Source organism: Pipistrellus hanaki (assembly GCF_964339955.1).
Source record: "Pipistrellus hanaki genome assembly, chromosome: 8".
In the NCBI taxonomy this organism is placed as follows: domain Eukaryota; kingdom Metazoa; phylum Chordata; class Mammalia; order Chiroptera; family Vespertilionidae; genus Pipistrellus; species Pipistrellus hanaki.
The window spans coordinates 57,892,300-57,910,691 of record NC_140510.1 but is presented as its reverse complement, the minus strand read 5'-3'; the positions used below and the strand labels follow the sequence as shown (position 1 = coordinate 57,910,691).

Sequence of the window (18,392 nt, the reverse complement as noted above, 5' to 3'; positions counted from 1 at the left end):
ACCATTCTTTTTCCACTTCACACTATCACAAACTTTCTCTCAGGTCTTATAGAAACATTTCATTTGTGTTTAGTGCTAAGGACTATTCTATTGCATATATATACACTAGGATGTATGTAACCACAACTGCTGGGTGGATCCACTTTTATTAAGAAAAAAAAAAAAAAAAAAGCTTATTCTTAGCCCATATTCCTGACCATTTCTGTGGGAAAGAGCTTTACAACTTATCAATGGTTGTCTCAGTTTGGGTTTCTCTGCAGTGATGATTCAGGCCAAGTATTTTCTTTAGGAATTGAAGGTGTGTGGGCAGTGGAATGGGGTGTGATGGTCACCAAGAAGCTGGCTTTCCTGTGGGTGACTGAGCTGAATCCCCCTGGTGCATGCTGGGAGCTAGCACACAAAATGCACCCAACTTATCCTGGGGAGAAGCAAGGCCCTTGGGTATCTGAACACTTGCCTTGCCAGTGATAGGCTGCTCCCAAGTGGTTATTAATTTCCTGCACTTCCAGTCAGCATGGCGGCTCTGGAAGCCAGAGAGCCCCCAGGGAGGGAAATGCTGTGTGGTATTGGAGGGGGTTTGTGCACTAAAGAGAGAAGAACACAGGACACTGGGTGAGACACTGATGCTTTTTATTGCACGTGGTTTGAAATATTCTCAAATTGCATTCTGAGATGGTGTGAGAAAGCTAGGTTCCCACACTCTGCAAGAGAAAGCAATATCTTGCTAACAACAACAAGAACAACAACAACAACAACACATCAGTTTGTTAAGAGAAATGTGGACTCTTGTTTTAAATTTGCTCCTATTTTATCATTACTATGAAAAGTTGACTTTTTTACAAGCTTATGAGCTGGTTGTATTTCTTTTTTATTCCATTGCCTATTTTCCTCTGGGGGTATTACCCTGAGGGGTGGCTTAGAGAGTTTGCTGCCCTACTGAGAATATTCTCTGCCATGTATGGGAAGTATTTTCTCCATTTAAAAAATTTTTTTTTCCTTTAATTTTTTTCCACATCTCTGCTGGTTGCTTTGCATTATTTTCAAACATTTTAAACATATAAGCTTCACGTTGGAGCTGGGTGTCACAGGGATCCCCAGGCTGCTTTTGAAGCACAAGCTCTTCACACCAGCTCCCTCCCCACATCTAAGCACCCTGTGGGGACCCTTGAATTGGGCCCCAATCTTTCTAGGCCCTTTGGTCCACTCAGTGACCATCTTCTGGGCAAGATGCCCATGTTCTGTGCCCCCTTGTCTCTCTCAGGGACCCTGACGTGCTCTGACCTCTCACGGGCTCCTCTGCACCTTCCTGTTCCTAGTCCCACGAGTAGGAGAAACCAACTCTAGACACCTTAAGTAAGTAGGGGGGTCTTTTTGTAAGGAGATGGGGTTCCTAAGGACTCAGGCTCATGGCCAAGCACCCAAAAGAGCTGGGGTGATTGGAGCCTCTTATCTCCTTCTGTCCCTGCATGGTCAGAGTGACAACTTTGCTCTTCCCCATTCTCTTGTCTTATTCTGCTCCTCCATTCCCACCTCATTCACAGGGATTGTTCTTCTTGGAGGACAGGGACTTTCTTGCTGCCATCCAGAGTCTAGACCCCGGGAAGGCGGGCCTTTGCATCCTCTTCTGACTCTCCTCCACATTTAAGTGGCGCCACTGCCCTATCACTTCCAGCTGGTCACCTGGCCCTTCCCCCTTGCTGACACAACCTCTTCCAGCTGGTCACCTGGGCCCATCCCCCCTTTCCCCAAACCCTGCCCATTGTTCACCTGATCACTGTGCCACACTGGCCTGCCTGCTTTGCTCCTCATGCAGAGGGATGGACTTCCCAATCTCTGGAAGTTGGGTTAAGTGCCTAACACCCACAGAGCTAAATCAACTTCTGCTCACAGGCTGCCTATTACCCATTGGGGAGGGCCACATGAAGTGGGAGGTCAGCCACCTTTAAGACAGCATGTGTTTCTGTGAGTCTAGGGACCCAACATCAGCCCCACAAATGGGGGCATCTCACATTGGAGAGACCTGCGAACCTGACAGCCCTGCTGGTGGGCTTTGAAACTAGGGCAAGAGCTGTGTTAAGCCCCTGAAAACTAGTTCCATTCTTGGAGCACTGTCCTGCCCCCTGCAGAGTCACTTACTGGTTGCCAGGTCCTGAGGGCCATTTTTCTCCTTCATTCACAGAGACAGCCCTGTCTTGAGGAAAGTGACCATGTTGCTGCCCTCCAGAGTTGGATGAAAGGAAGGTGGGGCATTTGTGACCTATTGTCACACTCTTCGGCATTCACATGGCCCCGCCACCCTAACCACTTGACCACTTCCAGCTGTTCACCTGGCCACACCTCCTCGTTTATGTCACCACTTCTGGCTCTAAACCTCGTCCATATTCACTTGTCCACTTGGGACTGGTCACCAGGGCCCTCCCCCTTGTTCCTGAGACCCCGCCCCCTTGTTCACCTGACCACTGAACAAAACTGGCTTGGCTGCTTTGCTCCTCACACAGAGGGGTGTACTTCCCAATCTCTGGAAATTGAGTTAAGTGCCTAACACCCACAGTTCCAGATCACATTCTGCTCACAGACTGCCTCCTACCCTGCAGGGAGAGCCAAAAGGAGGAGGACGTTAGCCCCCTGTGAGACAGCCCTGTGTTTCTGTGAGTCTAGGGTAGGGGTGTCGAACTCAATCAGAGAAGGGGCCAAAATCTAAAATCCAGCCTAAATCGCGGGCCGAATGGTTTACTGAACAGTCATAAACTGACAATGTCATAAACTGACAGCGGAGTGCAGTGATGACAGCGCGGTGCGGGCCACATTGCAAGGCCTGGCGGGCTGGATTTGGCCCGCGGGCCTTGTGTTTGACACATGTGGTCTAGGGACTGAAAATTGGCGCCACCATGGGGGCATCTCACACAGGAGAGACCTGCAAACCTGACAGCCCTGACTGTGGGCTTTGATACTGGGAAAGAGCTGTGTTAAGCCCCTGAAAGCCAGTTCCATTCTGGGAGCACTGTCTTGCCCCTCCAAGTCACTTACAGGTGACCGGGCCCTGAGGGCCAGCTTTCTGCTTCATCCACAGTGAATGACCTGCCTTGAGGAAAGGGAAAGGGACCTGTTGATGATATCCAGAGTTGGACCAAAGGAAGGTGGGTAATTTGTAACTGCTTGTGGCACTCCTCAGCATTCACGAGGGCCCATCACCCTAACCATTTGACCACTTCCAGTTGGCACCCATTCGTGTCACATGGTACATATAAATACATATTATTTTTGTTCATCTCTCCCCTTTGCTTCAACAAGGTCAGCAGAATTTCCCAAAGTATCTATCTTTCCCTGGCCCCTGTCCTGTGTGATGAGTATAAGTTTTATTTTATCTATATTAGCCTTCTGTATACAGAATTGTTCTCATGGCCTTTCCAAATGAATACAGATCTGTCCTGCAATGGGCCTTCTGTGGCCACGTACTCAAGGGGCTCTCCTTTCCTGCCATTCTCTACCCCATCAGCATTCAACCCCTCCTTAGTTCTTTTTTCACAACTCCTAATGTATCTCTTTATCTGTTTAAATTGTTAATCTGTCGCTCTTGACAGAGGAGGCAAGAGACTCCTGTTTGGGGATCTCTGCTGCAGCCTCCAGGCCCAGCTCGGTGCTGGGCTCAATAAATCCTTTTGGATGAATGAATCAAAAATGATTGAACTGTGGAGCAGGACATTCTTAAAGGTTTCCACGGGCCAAAGGTGGGCTTGTGGGCCTCACCAGCACAGCCAAGGATTCAGTGAGCCTAAGGGAGGGCTGGTGAAGGATGAAGAAAAAGACAAAGAGAATAAGCTGGGTCTAGGTGGATCTTCTGGCCCTGGCTGAGGCCACAGAACAGATCCAGACTGCAAGCTGATGGTTTATTTTATAGTCAGAGGTAAACAAGGTAACTTACAATGTTCTTGTAAGTTTCACTAGTTTTGGCAGCACTTGCTGCCCCTCCCACAGCCCATAAGCTACCGGGGAAAGATCTAGGGAGCAGTCACAAGATCAAGATCAATTATGCTTGGAGGACCGTGCCCTCCAAGCTGAGACTTGCTTGCAACTTTGCCAACAGGTCAGTCCGAGGCTTAACCCTATAACCGCTCCCTACATGCTTGCAAAAATCATTTTCTTTTCTTGCTGAAAACCATAGTCAGCTTTCTCTTTCACTTCTGGAGAGGACTCTCCTTTTCACCGCATAGCATTTTTCCTCCCACAAAACACTGGCTTCGTCCTGGGAAATGCTCATTGAATGGGGTAAAAGGTGCTAGAGAGGCTTCACCTTCTCCGATCACTCCAGGATTTGATTTAAGAGGTTGATAAATAATTTCAGCCAGTTATAAAATGTTTGTCGCCTGTTAAGAAACCATTTCATTGCTCAAATTAAATTTCCTGTTATCTTTCACTGACGACAGCTCTAGTCATGCAACAAAAAAAAAAAAAATCAAACATTAACTGGCGGTATAGATTGGTTCTTGGAACCTGTGAGTGGGAGAGGACAAACCGCAGGCAAATACCAGTCTTGGTAGAACAGGCAGGCGCACCATGGCGGTAGGATCCCGGGGCCCACGTCCCCTTGTCCTGGGCCTGCTGCTGTGTGCGCTCAGCTTGGCTGTGTCCCAGGGTGGGAAGGTGTTGTTGGTCCCCATGGATGGCAGCCACTGGCTAAGCTTTAGCGGGGTCATCCAGCAGCTGCAGCAGAGGGGGCATGAAATCGTGGTCTTGGCGCCTGAAGCTTCGGTGCACATTAGAGAAGGAGCCTTTTACACCTTGAAGACCTACCCTGTGCCATTCCGAAGGGAGGACGTGGTAGCATCTTTTATTGAGCTTGGGCATAATGCCTTTGAGAAGCAGTCTTTCTTGCAGCGTCTGATCAAAGCTTACAAGAAGGTCAAAGAGGACTCGGCTCTGTTATTGTCGGGGTGCTCCCATCTACTGCACAACAAGGAGCTGATGACCTCCCTGGCCGAAAGCAGCTTCGATGTTGTGTTGACTGACCCTTTCCTTCCTTGTGGCCCTATTGTGGCCAGGTATCTGGCTCTGCCCGCTGTGTTCTTTTTGAATGCACTGCCGTGCAGTCTGGACTCTCAGGGTACCCAGTGCCCCAACCCACCATCCTACGTGCCCAGGGCTCTGTCTTTTAACTCAGATCGCATGACCTTCCTGCAGCGGGTGAAGAACATGCTCATTGCCTTGACAGAGAACTTTATGTGCAACGTGGTTTATTCACCGTATGGGCAACTGGCTTCAGAAGTCCTTCAGCAAGATGTGACTGTCAAGGATCTTATGAGTTCTGCATCTATCTGGCTTTTCAGAATGGACTTTGTGAAGATTGCCCCCAGACCCATCATGCCCAATATGGTTTTTATTGGTGGAATCAACTGCGCTAACACAAAACCATTATCCCAGGTGTGTAATTTGAGTGGGAACTTTACAGCCTATAAGCTCACAAGTACTTCGGGTAGATGAACTTGCCACAGGTAGATCAGGAGTGAGCATGCCTAGTTTCAAATGCCCTCTTATGTTGACTTTTAGCTTGCAAGTTCCCTAGGTTGAGTTGTAATTTATATCTGTCTTTGGAGTCATTGTCTCGGTTTTTGCTTTGGATCTGAGGCTTTAGGAAAGTATACCTGGGACACTTTATTCTGTGGGCTCCAGTGGACTGTCATCAATGAGAGGCAATAAGGGTTAAATGCCATATGCACAGAGCACTGGGTTCAGGACTCCTTGCAGAGAACAAAAGTGTGTAGTAGGACTACCTGGCCTTTAATTGGGGCAGTGAGAACAGATCAGTTGTGATACAGCATGGCTGTGGAACAGCACGGCTGAGGAGTAGCTGAATAATGTTACAGCTCAGTTAGGAAACAGCAGGGCTGCAAGAAGGACCTCAGGTAAGGCCCCTCTCTAGCTAGACAGTTCTCCTGTGCCCTCTGCTTTGTTCTGCTCTGTTGGCCTGCTCTGTTCTGGGAAGAATCTTGGGAAGGGGTTGGGGAAGAGACACAGCCTGCTTTTTCAATCTTTGTTAGAAAGGGAAAATGCATTTTCTGAGCCAGAGGGCAACTGACATAGATAGAGAAGTCCTGTTCCCAGATTGGTCTATCCTCATGCAAATGAGGAATCCAAATCCTTGCAGTTTGAATAGTCCAAAATTCACAGTCCTGATTGGTCAGTATGGAGCTTCCCCGTAGGTGAAGATGTTGATGAGGGGCATATACTTGAGCAGCTTCATTTGGACAGGGAAAGTCTCGGTTTTATAGGTTGAATCAGCATTCCAGAAACACTGCAAGCAGGCAGTTCAGTGTGGGAGGCAGGCAGCTTAGTGCAGGCTTCTTGAATCAAGGTTTGCATGAGAGGGCTGTGTTTAGAAACAACTGCTAGGATCTTGTAATTTTGAGCCCAGTTAGTCCCCTGAAGCCTTTTTCTCTAGGTATTGTCTTTCTTGGGGTCTACATACTCTCTACTTCCATTTCTCTAGAGCAGGGTTTCCCAAAGTGTGGTGTGCTTACCCCCAGGGGTATGGGAAGAGTTTGGTGGGGGTACGCGTTGCACTGGAGTTTTGTGGGGATATGCAATGCACCGTGCTTAGCTGTGCCTAATTCTACGTTCTCATGAGTGCGAGGGATACTCAGCGTTATGAAAATTATAGAAGGGGTACACATATGTCAAAAGTTTGGGAAACACTGCTCTAGAGGATACTCTCTTATTCCCTATGATCTTGGTAAAAGTCCCAAGCTTCAAGAATAAAGATAAAGTCTTTGTTCATTAAAGAGAGTCCATAGAGAAAGTACAGTACAGCATTGGACATACTTTTGGAATGTCTGAAAGACAAAAGATGGTAGAACAGCATTGAGAACAAAGGAAGAGAATGAAAGAATTCCAAGATGTCATTTCTGTCCAAGGTGAGGACAAGGGACTGTCTTCACGGACATGTAGAGATTCAGAGATGATATTCATACATATATTTTGGGTCTGGGGAAAATGACTAAACAGAAAATCAGTAAGAATAGTGACTTGAAGATGGTGAAAAGAAGAAAGACTGGTATTTGCAGGTGAGACCGAATGAATAATGATAAAGTGACATGTTTCCAACATGCTAAGTGCTTATAAGGGTTCTTACAAAACAAAAGACATTTTGGAAGGGAAAAATCTAATAAAAGCCTGGAACTCTAAATACTAAACTCTCAGCCAAAGTAAGAAACTAGTTTAAAGGCCCCATTGATTGGTGGCCCTGTTTTTATGGAAGGTGAGCAGGGATGAGGGAATCAAGGGTTATTTTCAGTTAACAAACACGTTGCTCCACTCTTTGGCTATTCCAGAGTCTGTGAAATTGTAGCAAGCTTGAGGGGAAGTTTTGCCAATTAAAGGTGGACCTCGTACTTGGCAAAACCTATCAAATCCCAGAAGAGCTGATCTAGAACAGAGTTGGCCATGATAACACAATCTGTGTAGTTGGCCTTTGTGATCTGTCAATGAACTTACATGCCATTTAAACTCTTGGCAGTGGTGATATTTAACTTTGGGTGTTTATGACCCTACATGTTCCATTAATGTAAGCACACTCCGTAGGCTGCAGAGTGAATGTGGGAGGGTTTGCAAGGAGGGAAAAGGAGATTAGTCTTTTTCTAGACAAGAGTGTTCTCACTCAGAAGTGAAGGTAATGGTTGCTTGGAGCTGAGCTGTATCTCCACAGGAATGAGGGCTGTGGTACATCTTTTAAAGCGGAAGAACCTTGGAAAAAGCATCTTCAGGATGTTCTTGATGCAAAGCAAAAATTACAGCCTGGTGGTGCAGAGGATGATGCTGGCTTCCTTGACTTTTCAGATGAGATCAGTGAAATAGGCTGAGACAAAGATTTAGGAGCCAGAGTCCAGTTTTGGGGACTAGACATGGGTGTCCTTGGAGTAAGGCTGCTCAGTGTCTTTACTGGTCATGCTCTGAATCAAGCTTGGCAGGAGCCTTTGAACACTGAGTGTGCTGACCCCTGTCAAGAGTCTCCTACATCTCACATCCAGGTTGCCCAATATCCTGGTCTAACCAGCACTGTTCATGTTTTAACACCAGATGTCCCATGCCTGAGGAAACCCCTCAGTTTTGGGAAAACCCTGCTATATTGCACAATCTCACGAATGCACTTGACATTTTGGGGAGACATATACTAGTAAAACCATTTGGAGATTCTCAGGGTTTGATTAGATCACAAATAACCTACAGTTTGGTGGGGAATTATCTTATTTATGCCTTGCTCTGTTTCCTCTAAGTGGATTTTCACTGTGAGTTCGGCATGTGTATCCTTTCATGTATGTGGGTGCATTTGTGTGTATGTGTATGTGTGAATTTGCGTGTGTTTGTTTGGTGAAAGCTGGAGTTGGCTTTGAAGGTTGGGCACAGGTCAATTTGAGTGAAGATTATTGCCAAGGGTTGAATCTAGGGGCTTCCTTACTCTCTTTCTGGAGACATGGCCTCCTATCTTTTTTTTTTTTTTAATATATTTTATTGATTTTTTTTTTTAAGAGAGAAAGGGAGAGATATAGAGAGTTAGAAACATTGATGAGAGAGAAACATTGATCAGCTGTCTCCTGCACATCCCATGCTGGGGATGTGCTCACAACCAAGGTACCTGCCCTTGACTGGAATCAAACCTGGAACTTTTCAGTCTACAGGCTGACGCTCTATCCTCTGAGCCCAACCTGTTTCGGCAATGGGCACCATTCTTATCTCCAGTTAATTTTGCAATTCTTCTGACTGTTGTGTCCTTTCAGAGCTTTTGTTTGACACCCATCTCTAAAATCTGTTCCATACTATTTCAGGGATAGGTCTTTAATAGGTCATAATTCATCATCAATTTACTAGTCGGGAACTTCTGCTATCGCTGTACCTCACTCCTATACACAGAGACAGTTTCCTCTCCTGGAGACAGTGGAGGGACTTTCTGGTGTGTCCTTCCTTTTTGACAGTGATGGACACGTTGCTATAAGGATTCAGCTTCTGGAACAAGACATGAGCAGTCAATGAGAGTCCTTGGCTTGGTGGGTTGGGACTCAGTGCCTGTTCATCCTCCCCACGGTGGCTTTGGTAACCAAGGTTGACTCCTATGCCCTAGCTGTTTTTTGATCTGCACAGAAGGGGCTCAGATCACTGGTGCACAATTGGTCAGGGTTCCTGTCCCTCACTTTGTATCTCTCAGACTTATGGAGAAGCTTATAGCAAAGACAGGGTCCAACATATTTCTGCATATTCTTCTTGCTAAAGCAGGAAAGTTGATTTGCACTCTTTAGAGAGCTATTTTCCAGGAAAGGTTGAAAAATGCAAGGCTGACTGGTTACATTTCAGCACTGAGTTGACATGAATATGATACTTAATTATCCAAATGACTGGCTGCCATGTGGAAAACTCTGCTATAGGCTGTGGAGAAAGCAAGCATTGCTAAAGGTTGTCTTCTCTGTGTTTTTCCTTGTAAGCCTAATCCTTAACACTCTTTACCTTTGTGCTTTCACTTAATTCATTCTTTCTCCATACAAATAATATTTCAGAAGCCTTGAAAAACAATACAGATACATTACTATAGACTTTCTTAAAGGGAAAGTGAAGGAGTTTTAGAGTCCACAGAAGCTCTCTGAATCCTCTTTGAACAGCTTTCCTCTCCCACAGTGTTTCTGTTCACAGCTGAAAGGCTCTCTCCTCTTGCTATGATGCCCACTTAGCCACCTGTCTTCATTTTTGCTCTCTCCTTCTGCCCCCTTCCCCAAAGCCTGCTCTCTCTCCCAAACTTCTCAGCTGCCCAAAGCCCTAGGGAGGTGGAACTGGTCCTGTCTCTGGTGGCTTTCTTTTTGGAGAATTAGCTCATTACTTGGGTTCTACCTCTCCAAGAACCCAAGAGGCACTGAAACCTGTGATGAGCAGAAGCCTCTCTCCTTTGAAAGGGAGTCAGGTGGAAAGAGGTGTTGTACCACACACTATTACTCTCTTTCTCCCCCCCCCCCCCTCTCTCTCTCTCTCTCTCTCTCTCTCTCTCTCTCTCTCTCTCTCTCTCACACACACACACACACACAACTTTCATCACATTCTTAGGAGGAAGATATCTGAGTCACACCTTAATGTATGCAGTTACCCAAAGAATACTAGAAAACATTAACTGGGAATTTCTCTTTTGGATGCAGGAGTTTGAAGCCTATATAAATGCCTCCAGAGAACATGGAATTGTGGTTTTCTCCTTGGGCTCAATGGTCTCAGATATTCCAGAGAAGAAAGCCATGGAAATTGCTGATGCTTTGGGCAAAATACCTCAGACAGTAAGGAGATGCTAATCTTTTCTATCTTCATAAGAGCTGTGACCCCAGGCCTTCAGTTCTGAATTAACTCTCCGAGTTGGACTTCAGACTTGGATTTCCTCTGCCACTTCCCAATTGTGAATCCCAACTTCTTCTTTTTTGCAATTGCACTCTTAACTACTATGTTAAACTATGGTCCACTTATCTTGGACGTCTCATTTTCTCTAAGAGACTCCAGGAGAATCTATTTTAAGTATAAAATGAAGAGGAATTTATTAAATAAGAATATTTATCCAAAAAGCTGTTAGTTAGGACAATGGCGTATAATTATAGTTCTACATCCACTCACTTATTAAGTAGACTTTCTCTTGGGGTACAGAAAAGTGCAAAAATCATAAATATATATCGTGATAATTTTTCACAAATTCACAAAATGTTACTAGCCCCCAGAGCCTTCTTAGTCACTACCTCCCTCACCCCTACCCCCTGGTCAGGCTCTTTCTGAAGACTCTACTTTCTAGCTACTATAGCAGTGTTTATAAAAAATCATATTCTGGTCTTTCAACCCTCTTCTCATCTGTAAGGTGCTGTGGCGCTACACTGGGACTCGACCATCGAATCTGGCAAAGAATACAATCCTGGTCAAGTGGCTGCCCCAAAATGATCTGCTGGGTATGTGGAGAGGATTTGATGTGTAGGTCAAACCAAGGTTAAATTAAGAAAGTGGCTTAGGCTTGGGCGTTCTAAAGGATTTTTTAGCTGGAAAATGTTAAGGCCACCATATTCCACACTGCTTTTTCCCCAGCAGGGCATCTCAGCCACATTGTCTTCTGCAAACTTTTATAAGGGACACTGTTCATAGCACTAAGTGCATCCACAACCTAGTGATGCCAGAATGTGACACTCAGAGACTTGAACCCTGGCATCCTGCCCTTTTTGCTTCCCAGGTCACCCGAAGACTCGTGCCTTTATCACACATTCTGGCTCCCATGGTATCTATGAAGGAATATGCAACGGCGTTCCGATGGTGATGATGCCCCTGTTTGGCGATCAGATGGACAATGCGAAGCGCATGGAGTCCCGGGGAGCAGGAGTGTCCCTGAATGTCCTGGAAATGACTTCTGCAGACTTAGAAAATGCCCTCAAAACTGTCATCAATGACAAGAGGTAAGAGAGAAAGCATAGGGGACCACTGCTTGTGTTTTTCCCATTCCATTCATGGTAATTATTCAAACAAATCCATGAAAATCTATTTATAATTAAGGTCATTTGAGATTGTTATTCATTTTATAAAAGCATACTTGATTCCTGTAGAATCATGGGAATGATTTTAAATATTATTTTCCCTCATAAATTTAAAACTTAATTTAAAAATAATGTCACCATAATAGATGCCTGATCTATAAGTTCTTGGTAAAGAGAGAAATATTCCATTATCAGAAGCATCGTGTCCATAAAATAAAAACAAACCAGGTGCTTCAAAGTACAGCTTTTTCAGCATTGAAATCTGTGAGAAATTATGTCCATGGGGATTTATGAATGGGGACTCATGTGAAATCATTTATAATAAAAGGCAAATAATAAAAAATGAAGACACGTTTGCTCAAAGATGATTCAAAAGGCAAAAGCCATCAGATCAAATGGTCTCTATATGAAATTTATGGTATGGCTGTCAAGCTCCCTAGCATTAGGCTGAGTAAAACCTGATGGGAATATGTGATGCCCAGAGGTAGATTTCATCCAACAGTTTATAATGTGTGTACACCTACATTTCTGCATGTGTGTGTGCATGCCTGCTTATGAGAGTGTCAAGAGCTTTCACTGGTAATTGCTTCATTTCATAAAATACATCAGGCAAGAGGGCAGATGTGAAACCTGGGGGTGTGTTCAGATAGGAGGAAATAGTACACACATACTGAGCCTGGACAAGGGATAAAGGCGGGAGATGACAGTGCTCACGCGTGTGAAGGAAAGAGAGAGAGAGAGAGAGAGAGAGAGAGAGAGAGAGAGAGAGAGAGAGAGAGAGAAATGCCATGGGGTAAAAAAGAAACACCCACAGAACCCCAGGGCAAGTGCCCAGTTGAGTCACAACCTACCCAGAGCAGTGTGGTTGGCATCCCTTCATTCCAATTGGCTGCTTCTGGAAGCCTGGCTTGTCATGGTCACACGGTGCTACTCACACATCAGTACAATTAATACCCAACTTCTCTCCATTTGCTCATGAAATTTATTTTCTATGTTCACACTAGTAATATAATTTTGATCTTTTGTTCAGCGGTATAGATAGTTACTTAAAACCTAAAAATGACTTGGTAGTAGTTCCTTAGCACATTATTGTTTTTTCAAAACACTAACCCATCAGCTCAAGTTATTAATTATCTTTATCTATTCATTGTTGAGCCATGTATCTGGTTGTGAATCTCTATACTTCCAACACTTTAAGCTTAGAGGGTACTTACATGATGTAAAAAAAAAAATTGGAAAAAGTTTAAAGAGCAGATTATGCAACCAGGCCATAACAGATGCTCAATAAACATTGAATGAATTAATGAAAGTTCAAGGAAATCTGTCCTGCTTAAGAGAAATTTTATATACAAGAAAGCTATTTAACCAAACTTATGGCACAATATTAATAGTACCTTATTAGAGGCCCCGTGCTCAAAATTCATCCAAGGAGGCAGGTGGGAGTTCCCTCAGCCCAGCCTGCATCCTCACAAATCTGGGACCCCTTAGGGGATGTCTGACTGCTTGTTTAGGCTTGACCAAGCCTAAACCGGCAGTTGGACATCTCTTTCACAATCAGGGACTACTGGCTCCTAACTGCTCACCTGCCTGCCTACCTGATTGCCCCTAACTGCCCCATCCTGCTGGCCTGGTCACCCCTTTTGTACCCCCACTGTCCTTGTTGCTCCCAACTGTCCCCCCCCACCTTGTCACCCCACACAGCCTGCTGTTCAGTTGTTTGGTTGCCCCTCACTAACTCTTCTGCCTGCCTGGTTGCCCCACACAGCCCACTGCTTAGTCCTTTCTTTGTCCCTCACTAGCTTCCTGCTAGTCTGGTTGCCCCACACAGACTGTTCTGTCATCCCTTCAGTTGTTCTGGTTGCGATGGTTGCTTAGGTTTTTATATATATACTAGAGGCCCATTGCAGGAAGATTCCTGCAAAAATAGCACTTCCTAGGGCCTATTCCTGAAAGAATAGGGCATCCTGTGGCCTGAGTGAAGCAGAGAAGGGAGCGAAGCCATCTGAGGCTACTGCCGCCGCTGCCGCCATCGCCTCCCTTTGCTTTTCCTCCTGCACTTTCCCTCCACCTGCTGCCCCATGCTTTCTGCTTTCTGCTGTCCCTCCCTCTTCCTTGTATACTGTCTTCACTCTTAGCTCAAGCCTGCTTATGCAAATTAACCATCTTTGTTGGATTAATTTGCATACTTTCTCTGATTGGCTGATGGGCATAGCAGAGTGATGGTTAATTTGCATGTTTCTCTTTTATTAGTGTAGATAGATACATTTTCGCTCTCAAGTTTATAAAAAACAAGTACTGCTTCTCATTGGAAGCAAGCATGCAAGCATAAAGGGAGGTTAGTTCACTGCCTTCAATGTTCCAGGCATTAACAGGACTGCCTTTGTGTTTAGCTATAAGGAAAACATCGTGCACCTCTCCAGCCTCCACAAGGACCGCCCCATTGAGCCACTGGACCTGGCTGTGTTCTGGGTGGAGTTCGTGATGAGGCACAAGGGAGCCCCGCATCTGCGCCCCGCGGCCCACGACCTCACCTGGTACCAGTACCATTCTTTGGACGTGATTGGCTTCCTCTTGGCCATTGTGCTGGGAGTTGCCTTTGTTGTCTATAAATGCTGTACCTTTGGCTGCCACAAGTGCTTTGGGAAGAAAAAGCAAGTTAAAAAATCTAACAAATCCAAGGCACACTGAGAAATGGGTGAAAAATGAGGTGATCCAAATTTGTAGTCGGTGTTAAATGCATGTCATGCTCATTGAAGACATACTTTACTGTAAGTTAGACATCCCAGAGTGTTTTTTTTTTTTAAATAAAAATAATTTAATTGCTAGTCACACTGGTAGCTAGGAAAAATGTTTTCAGCCCCCTTCAAACCTTTAATCTGGACTTTATTTGCTACTTTTCAAAGGACTTGCCAGGAGGGTAGGACAGGTCCCTCCTTCACTCTGCATTACTCTTCTTACTCAGAAATGGGGCCTGTTTGGGAACCACTGCTGTCCCTGCCTCAGATGACAGTTCTAACATCATCTGGCTTCTAGACTGTTGTGATAAATTCCTTCAGTAATAATGGCAGGTTCTAACCTATTCCTATACTTCACAGATGTCACTTTGCTTCTTTAAAGAAGGAACAGTTATTCCTTTAGAGCCTAGTGCCTTGCACTTGAATGAATGAATGACACAGAGCCCTTGGAGAACAAATTATGATTTCTTCATTTGGGGGAAAAGAGTGATGAATGAAACTGGTGGGTGATGTGTTTGAAAGGACAACCATTGCTTGTGCTAAATGGATCCGAATTTGATAGAAGCCCAAAGTGTAATGTCTGACTAGTATATTTTTCCTACAATAAAAACATATAAATAAATTCATATAAATTATATTTCTTAGGTATTTTTCTTTTCATTGGTGTTGCTTTTATTTATTATTAAATTACATGTTCCAATTACAAAAGTAATGTATGATTATGTATATTTAAATTTAAAAATTGCAGAGTTGTACACATACACACACAAGAAATTAAAAATCGCCTGAGATCCTCAGAAATAATCACAATTGCTATTTTGGCAAGTGCGCATAAAAGATCACAGCTATGCTCTATATTGGTAGTGTTGTTTACCATTCTTTTTCCACTTCACACTATCACACTATCACTCCCAGGTCTTATAGAAATAGTTCATTTGTGTTTAGTGGCTAAGGACTATTCTATTGCATAGATATACCAGGATGTATGTAACCACAACTGCTGGGTGGATCCACTTTTATTAAGAAAAAATAAATAAATAAATAAATAAATAAATAAATAAATAAAGCTAAGTCTTAGCCCATATTCCTGACTATTTCTGTGGGAAAGAGCTTTACAACTTATCAATGGTTGTCTCAGTTTGGGTTTCTCTGCAGTGTTGATTCAGGTCAAGTATTTTCTTTAGGAATTGAAGGTACGTGGGCAATGGGATGGGGTGTGATGGCCACCAAGAAGCTGGCTCTCCTGTGGGTGACTGAGCTGAATCCCCCTGGTGCATGCTGGGAGCTAGCACACAAAATGCACCCAAGTTATCCTGGGGAGAAGCAAGGCCCTTGGGTATCTGAACACTTGCCTTGCCAGTGATAGGCTGCTCCCAAGTGGTTATTAATTTCCTGCACTTCCAGTCAGCAGTTGGCGGCTCTGGATGCTAGAGAGCCCCCAGGGAGGGAAATGCTGTGTGGTACTGGAGGGGGTTTGTGCGCTAAGGAGAGAACACAGGACACTGAGTGAGGCACTGCTGCTATTTATTGCACGTGGTTTGAAATATTCTCAAATTGCATTCTGAGATGGTGTGAGAAAGCTAGGTTCCCACACTCTGCAATAGAAAGCAATATCTTGCCCAAAACAACAAGAACAAGAACAACAACAACAACAACAACACCACATCAGTTTGTTAAGAGAAATGTGGGCTCTTGTTTTAAATTTGCTCCTATTTTATCATTACTATGAAAAGTTGAATTTTTTACAAGCTTATGAGCTGGTTGTATTTGTTTTATCCCATTGCCTATTTTCCTCTGGGGGTATTACCCTGAGGGGTGGCTAAGAGAGCTTACTGCCCTACTGAGAATATTCTCTGCCATGTATGGGAAGTATTTTCTCCATTTTAAAAAAATTTTTTTCCTTTAATTTTTTCCACATCTCTGCTGGTTGCTTTGCATTATTTTCAAACATTTTAAACATATAAGCTTCACGTTGGAGCTGGGTGTCACAGGGATCCCCAGGCTGCTTTTGAAGCACAAGCTCTTCACACCAGCTCCCTCCCCACATCTAAGCACCTTGTGGTGACCCTTGAATTGGGCCCCAATCTTTCTAAGCCCTTTGGGTCCACTCAGTGACCTTCTTCTGAGCAAGATGCCCATGTTCTGTGCCCCCTTGTCTCTCTCAGGGACCCTGACGTGCTCTGACCTCTCACGGGCTCCTCTGCACCTTCCTGTTCCTAGTCCCACGAGTAGGAGAAACCAACTCTAGACACCTTAAGTAAGAGAGGGGTCTTTTTGTAAGGAGATGGGGTTCCTAAGGACTCAGGCTCATGGTCAAGCACCCAAAAGAGCTGGGGTGATTGGAGCCTCTTATCTCCTTCTGTCCCTGCATGGTCTGAGTGACAACTTTGCTCTTCCCCATTCTCTTGTCCTATTCTGCTCCTCTGTCCCCACCTCATTCACACGGATTGCTCTTCCTGGAGGACAGGATCTTTCTGGCTGCCATCCAGAGTCTAGTCAATATTGTTCCGAAGGGCAGACCAAGGAACAATGCATACTTTTTATGGGAAGGTGTGCTTGGCACTATAGAGAGGAAGCTCATCTTCTAAACACCCAGAGTCAGTGAAGTAGAAATGGGTTAATGAGGGTAATGAGCTTCCTGGTATCAGAGGTGTCCAAGCAGAGGCTGAGGAACTCACTCCCTCTTGGCAGGGTGGGCAAACATTATAATTTTAACCGAGCACCAAGACCCAGGTAGCTGTGAGTCTTGTTCTGTTGCTCTGTAATGCACAAAAGGCTTCTGAGGCCAATATTTCATTGCTCAAACTGGTGATCTGTACTTTCTCACAGCTGCAAGTGGCAGGGAAATCCTTTGGGCCCCACTTTTGGTTTAAGGTCACAAGGTCCCTGCCTTCCTTGAGGTTCTTTATCTTCTAAGTATTCTGCCAGTGGAAACCCCCTTCCTCATCCTGCAAGTCACCCAATCCTCAGGGAGGAGTCCTTTTCCCCGGACTGTCTGTCACCCACCTCTCCTCCAGCTGCCCCGACCACACCTATCTACCCTGGGGCTCTATGACAGTATCCCCAGGTTACTAGGTTGTGAAGCACCTCCCTCCCACCATTTTCCTCTTCCATACTTCACCAGACATGTGGGTAATATTTAAACAGCATGATGCAGGGGTTTTCTCACAGGATCTGTGCACTCTTCAAAGTCCTCCAATTGACAGAGACTCAGGGAGGCAGTTGGAGCTCAAAGTTCCAAGGGTCTGGCACCTAACGGTGATGATTCTAAGGAAGCCCTCCACCCGCCAGGAGACCTGGTCCTCATCTGTGTTACCACTGAGGAGCCCAACTGTCTCCCGTTTTGACAACTGATCCTGCCATTGTCCCAGTCACCATTGATGTATATTAGGCAAAGAACAGAGCTTCTTCTTCTTGCGTTGTATTTTTGTTCCATCTTGGAGAGAGTTTGGAGTAAAGGTCAGTACTGAGGTCCCAGAGTAGGTTTTTAAAGGATTCCTAGGAGAAAGGGAACAGGATGGTAATGGGCCTTAGGATAGAGTTTGAGACTGAGGAACTTGGGAACAGGATAAGAAAGGACCTGGGAGTTTTGAATCTTCTATCTTGACATCTGTGTTGATGTTTGTCAACTCTTAAGAAGCTGCCGATGTGAGAGCCTTTGAAAGAACTGTGAAATTTCCTGAGGTGGATTTATAATTCATCTTTTATTTTCAGTGCCTAGAAAACAGGGAGGAAGGCCTGCTTAATAAATAAGTATTACTTATTTATTTCTGTGTAACACATTATCATAAACTTAGTCGCTTAAAACAACACCCATTTATTATTTCGTAGTTTCTGTGGGTCAAAGTCTGGGCATGTCTTAGCCAAGTCTTTTGCTCTGGGGTCTCATAGGCTGCACTCAAGGTGTCAGATCCCTGCATGATCTACAAGCTCATGTGGTTGCTAGCAGAATCCAGGTCCTTGTGGTTGTGGGACTGAGGCTCTCAGTTCCTTGCCACATGGCCTCCTCCATCAGCAGTTCTTATCATGGCTGTTACCCTTCAAGGCTGGCAGGAGAATTTCTTTCTTCAGTCTGCTAAGACTAACATGATCATGAAAGTGGCTTCCCATTATTTTTGTCACAGACTATTGTTTA

General features: G+C 44.8%; 2 protein-coding genes across 13 annotated transcripts in view; both read left to right on the top strand.

Annotated features, from left to right (window-relative positions):
* Positions 1 to 4,524: 4,524 nt before the first annotated feature.
* Positions 4,525 to 14,894, top strand: LOC311626437 (UDP-glucuronosyltransferase 1A1-like). The gene is made up of 5 exons (XM_084891833.1): positions 4,525 to 5,418; positions 10,167 to 10,298; positions 10,862 to 10,949; positions 11,225 to 11,444; positions 13,913 to 14,894. The coding sequence occupies exons 1-5, from the start codon at positions 4,555 to 4,557 to the stop codon at positions 14,208 to 14,210; spliced, it is 1,602 nt and encodes a 533-aa protein (XP_084747959.1). The 5' UTR covers positions 4,525 to 4,554; the 3' UTR covers positions 14,211 to 14,894.
* The window catches only part of MROH2A (maestro heat like repeat family member 2A), a 45,251-nt gene continuing 40,795 nt past the window's right edge, over positions 13,937 to 18,392 (top strand). For 10 of the 12 annotated variants that reach the window (XR_014795680.1, XR_014795681.1, XR_014795682.1 and 7 more), the window contains exon 1: positions 16,482 to 16,514. The gene's annotated coding sequence lies outside the window, so the exon portion shown is untranslated. Of the gene's footprint in view, positions 14,057 to 16,481; positions 16,515 to 18,392 lie in introns of those variants that run through there. The other 2 variants (XM_084891739.1, XM_084891736.1) reach the window with 1 other exon arrangement.

Excerpts from the sequence above, each read along its gene's own strand:
- LOC311626437 (XM_084891833.1), top strand. The coding sequence starts at position 4,555 with ATGGCGGTAGGATCCCGGGGCCCACGTCCCCTTGTCCTGGGCCTGCTG. Across the intron at positions 10,299-10,861 it reads TGGGCAAAATACCTCAGACA|GTGCTGTGGCGCTACACTGG; the intron begins GTAAGGAGATGC and ends CTCATCTGTAAG. Across the intron at positions 10,950-11,224 it reads GCCCCAAAATGATCTGCTGG|GTCACCCGAAGACTCGTGCC; the intron begins GTATGTGGAGAG and ends TTTGCTTCCCAG.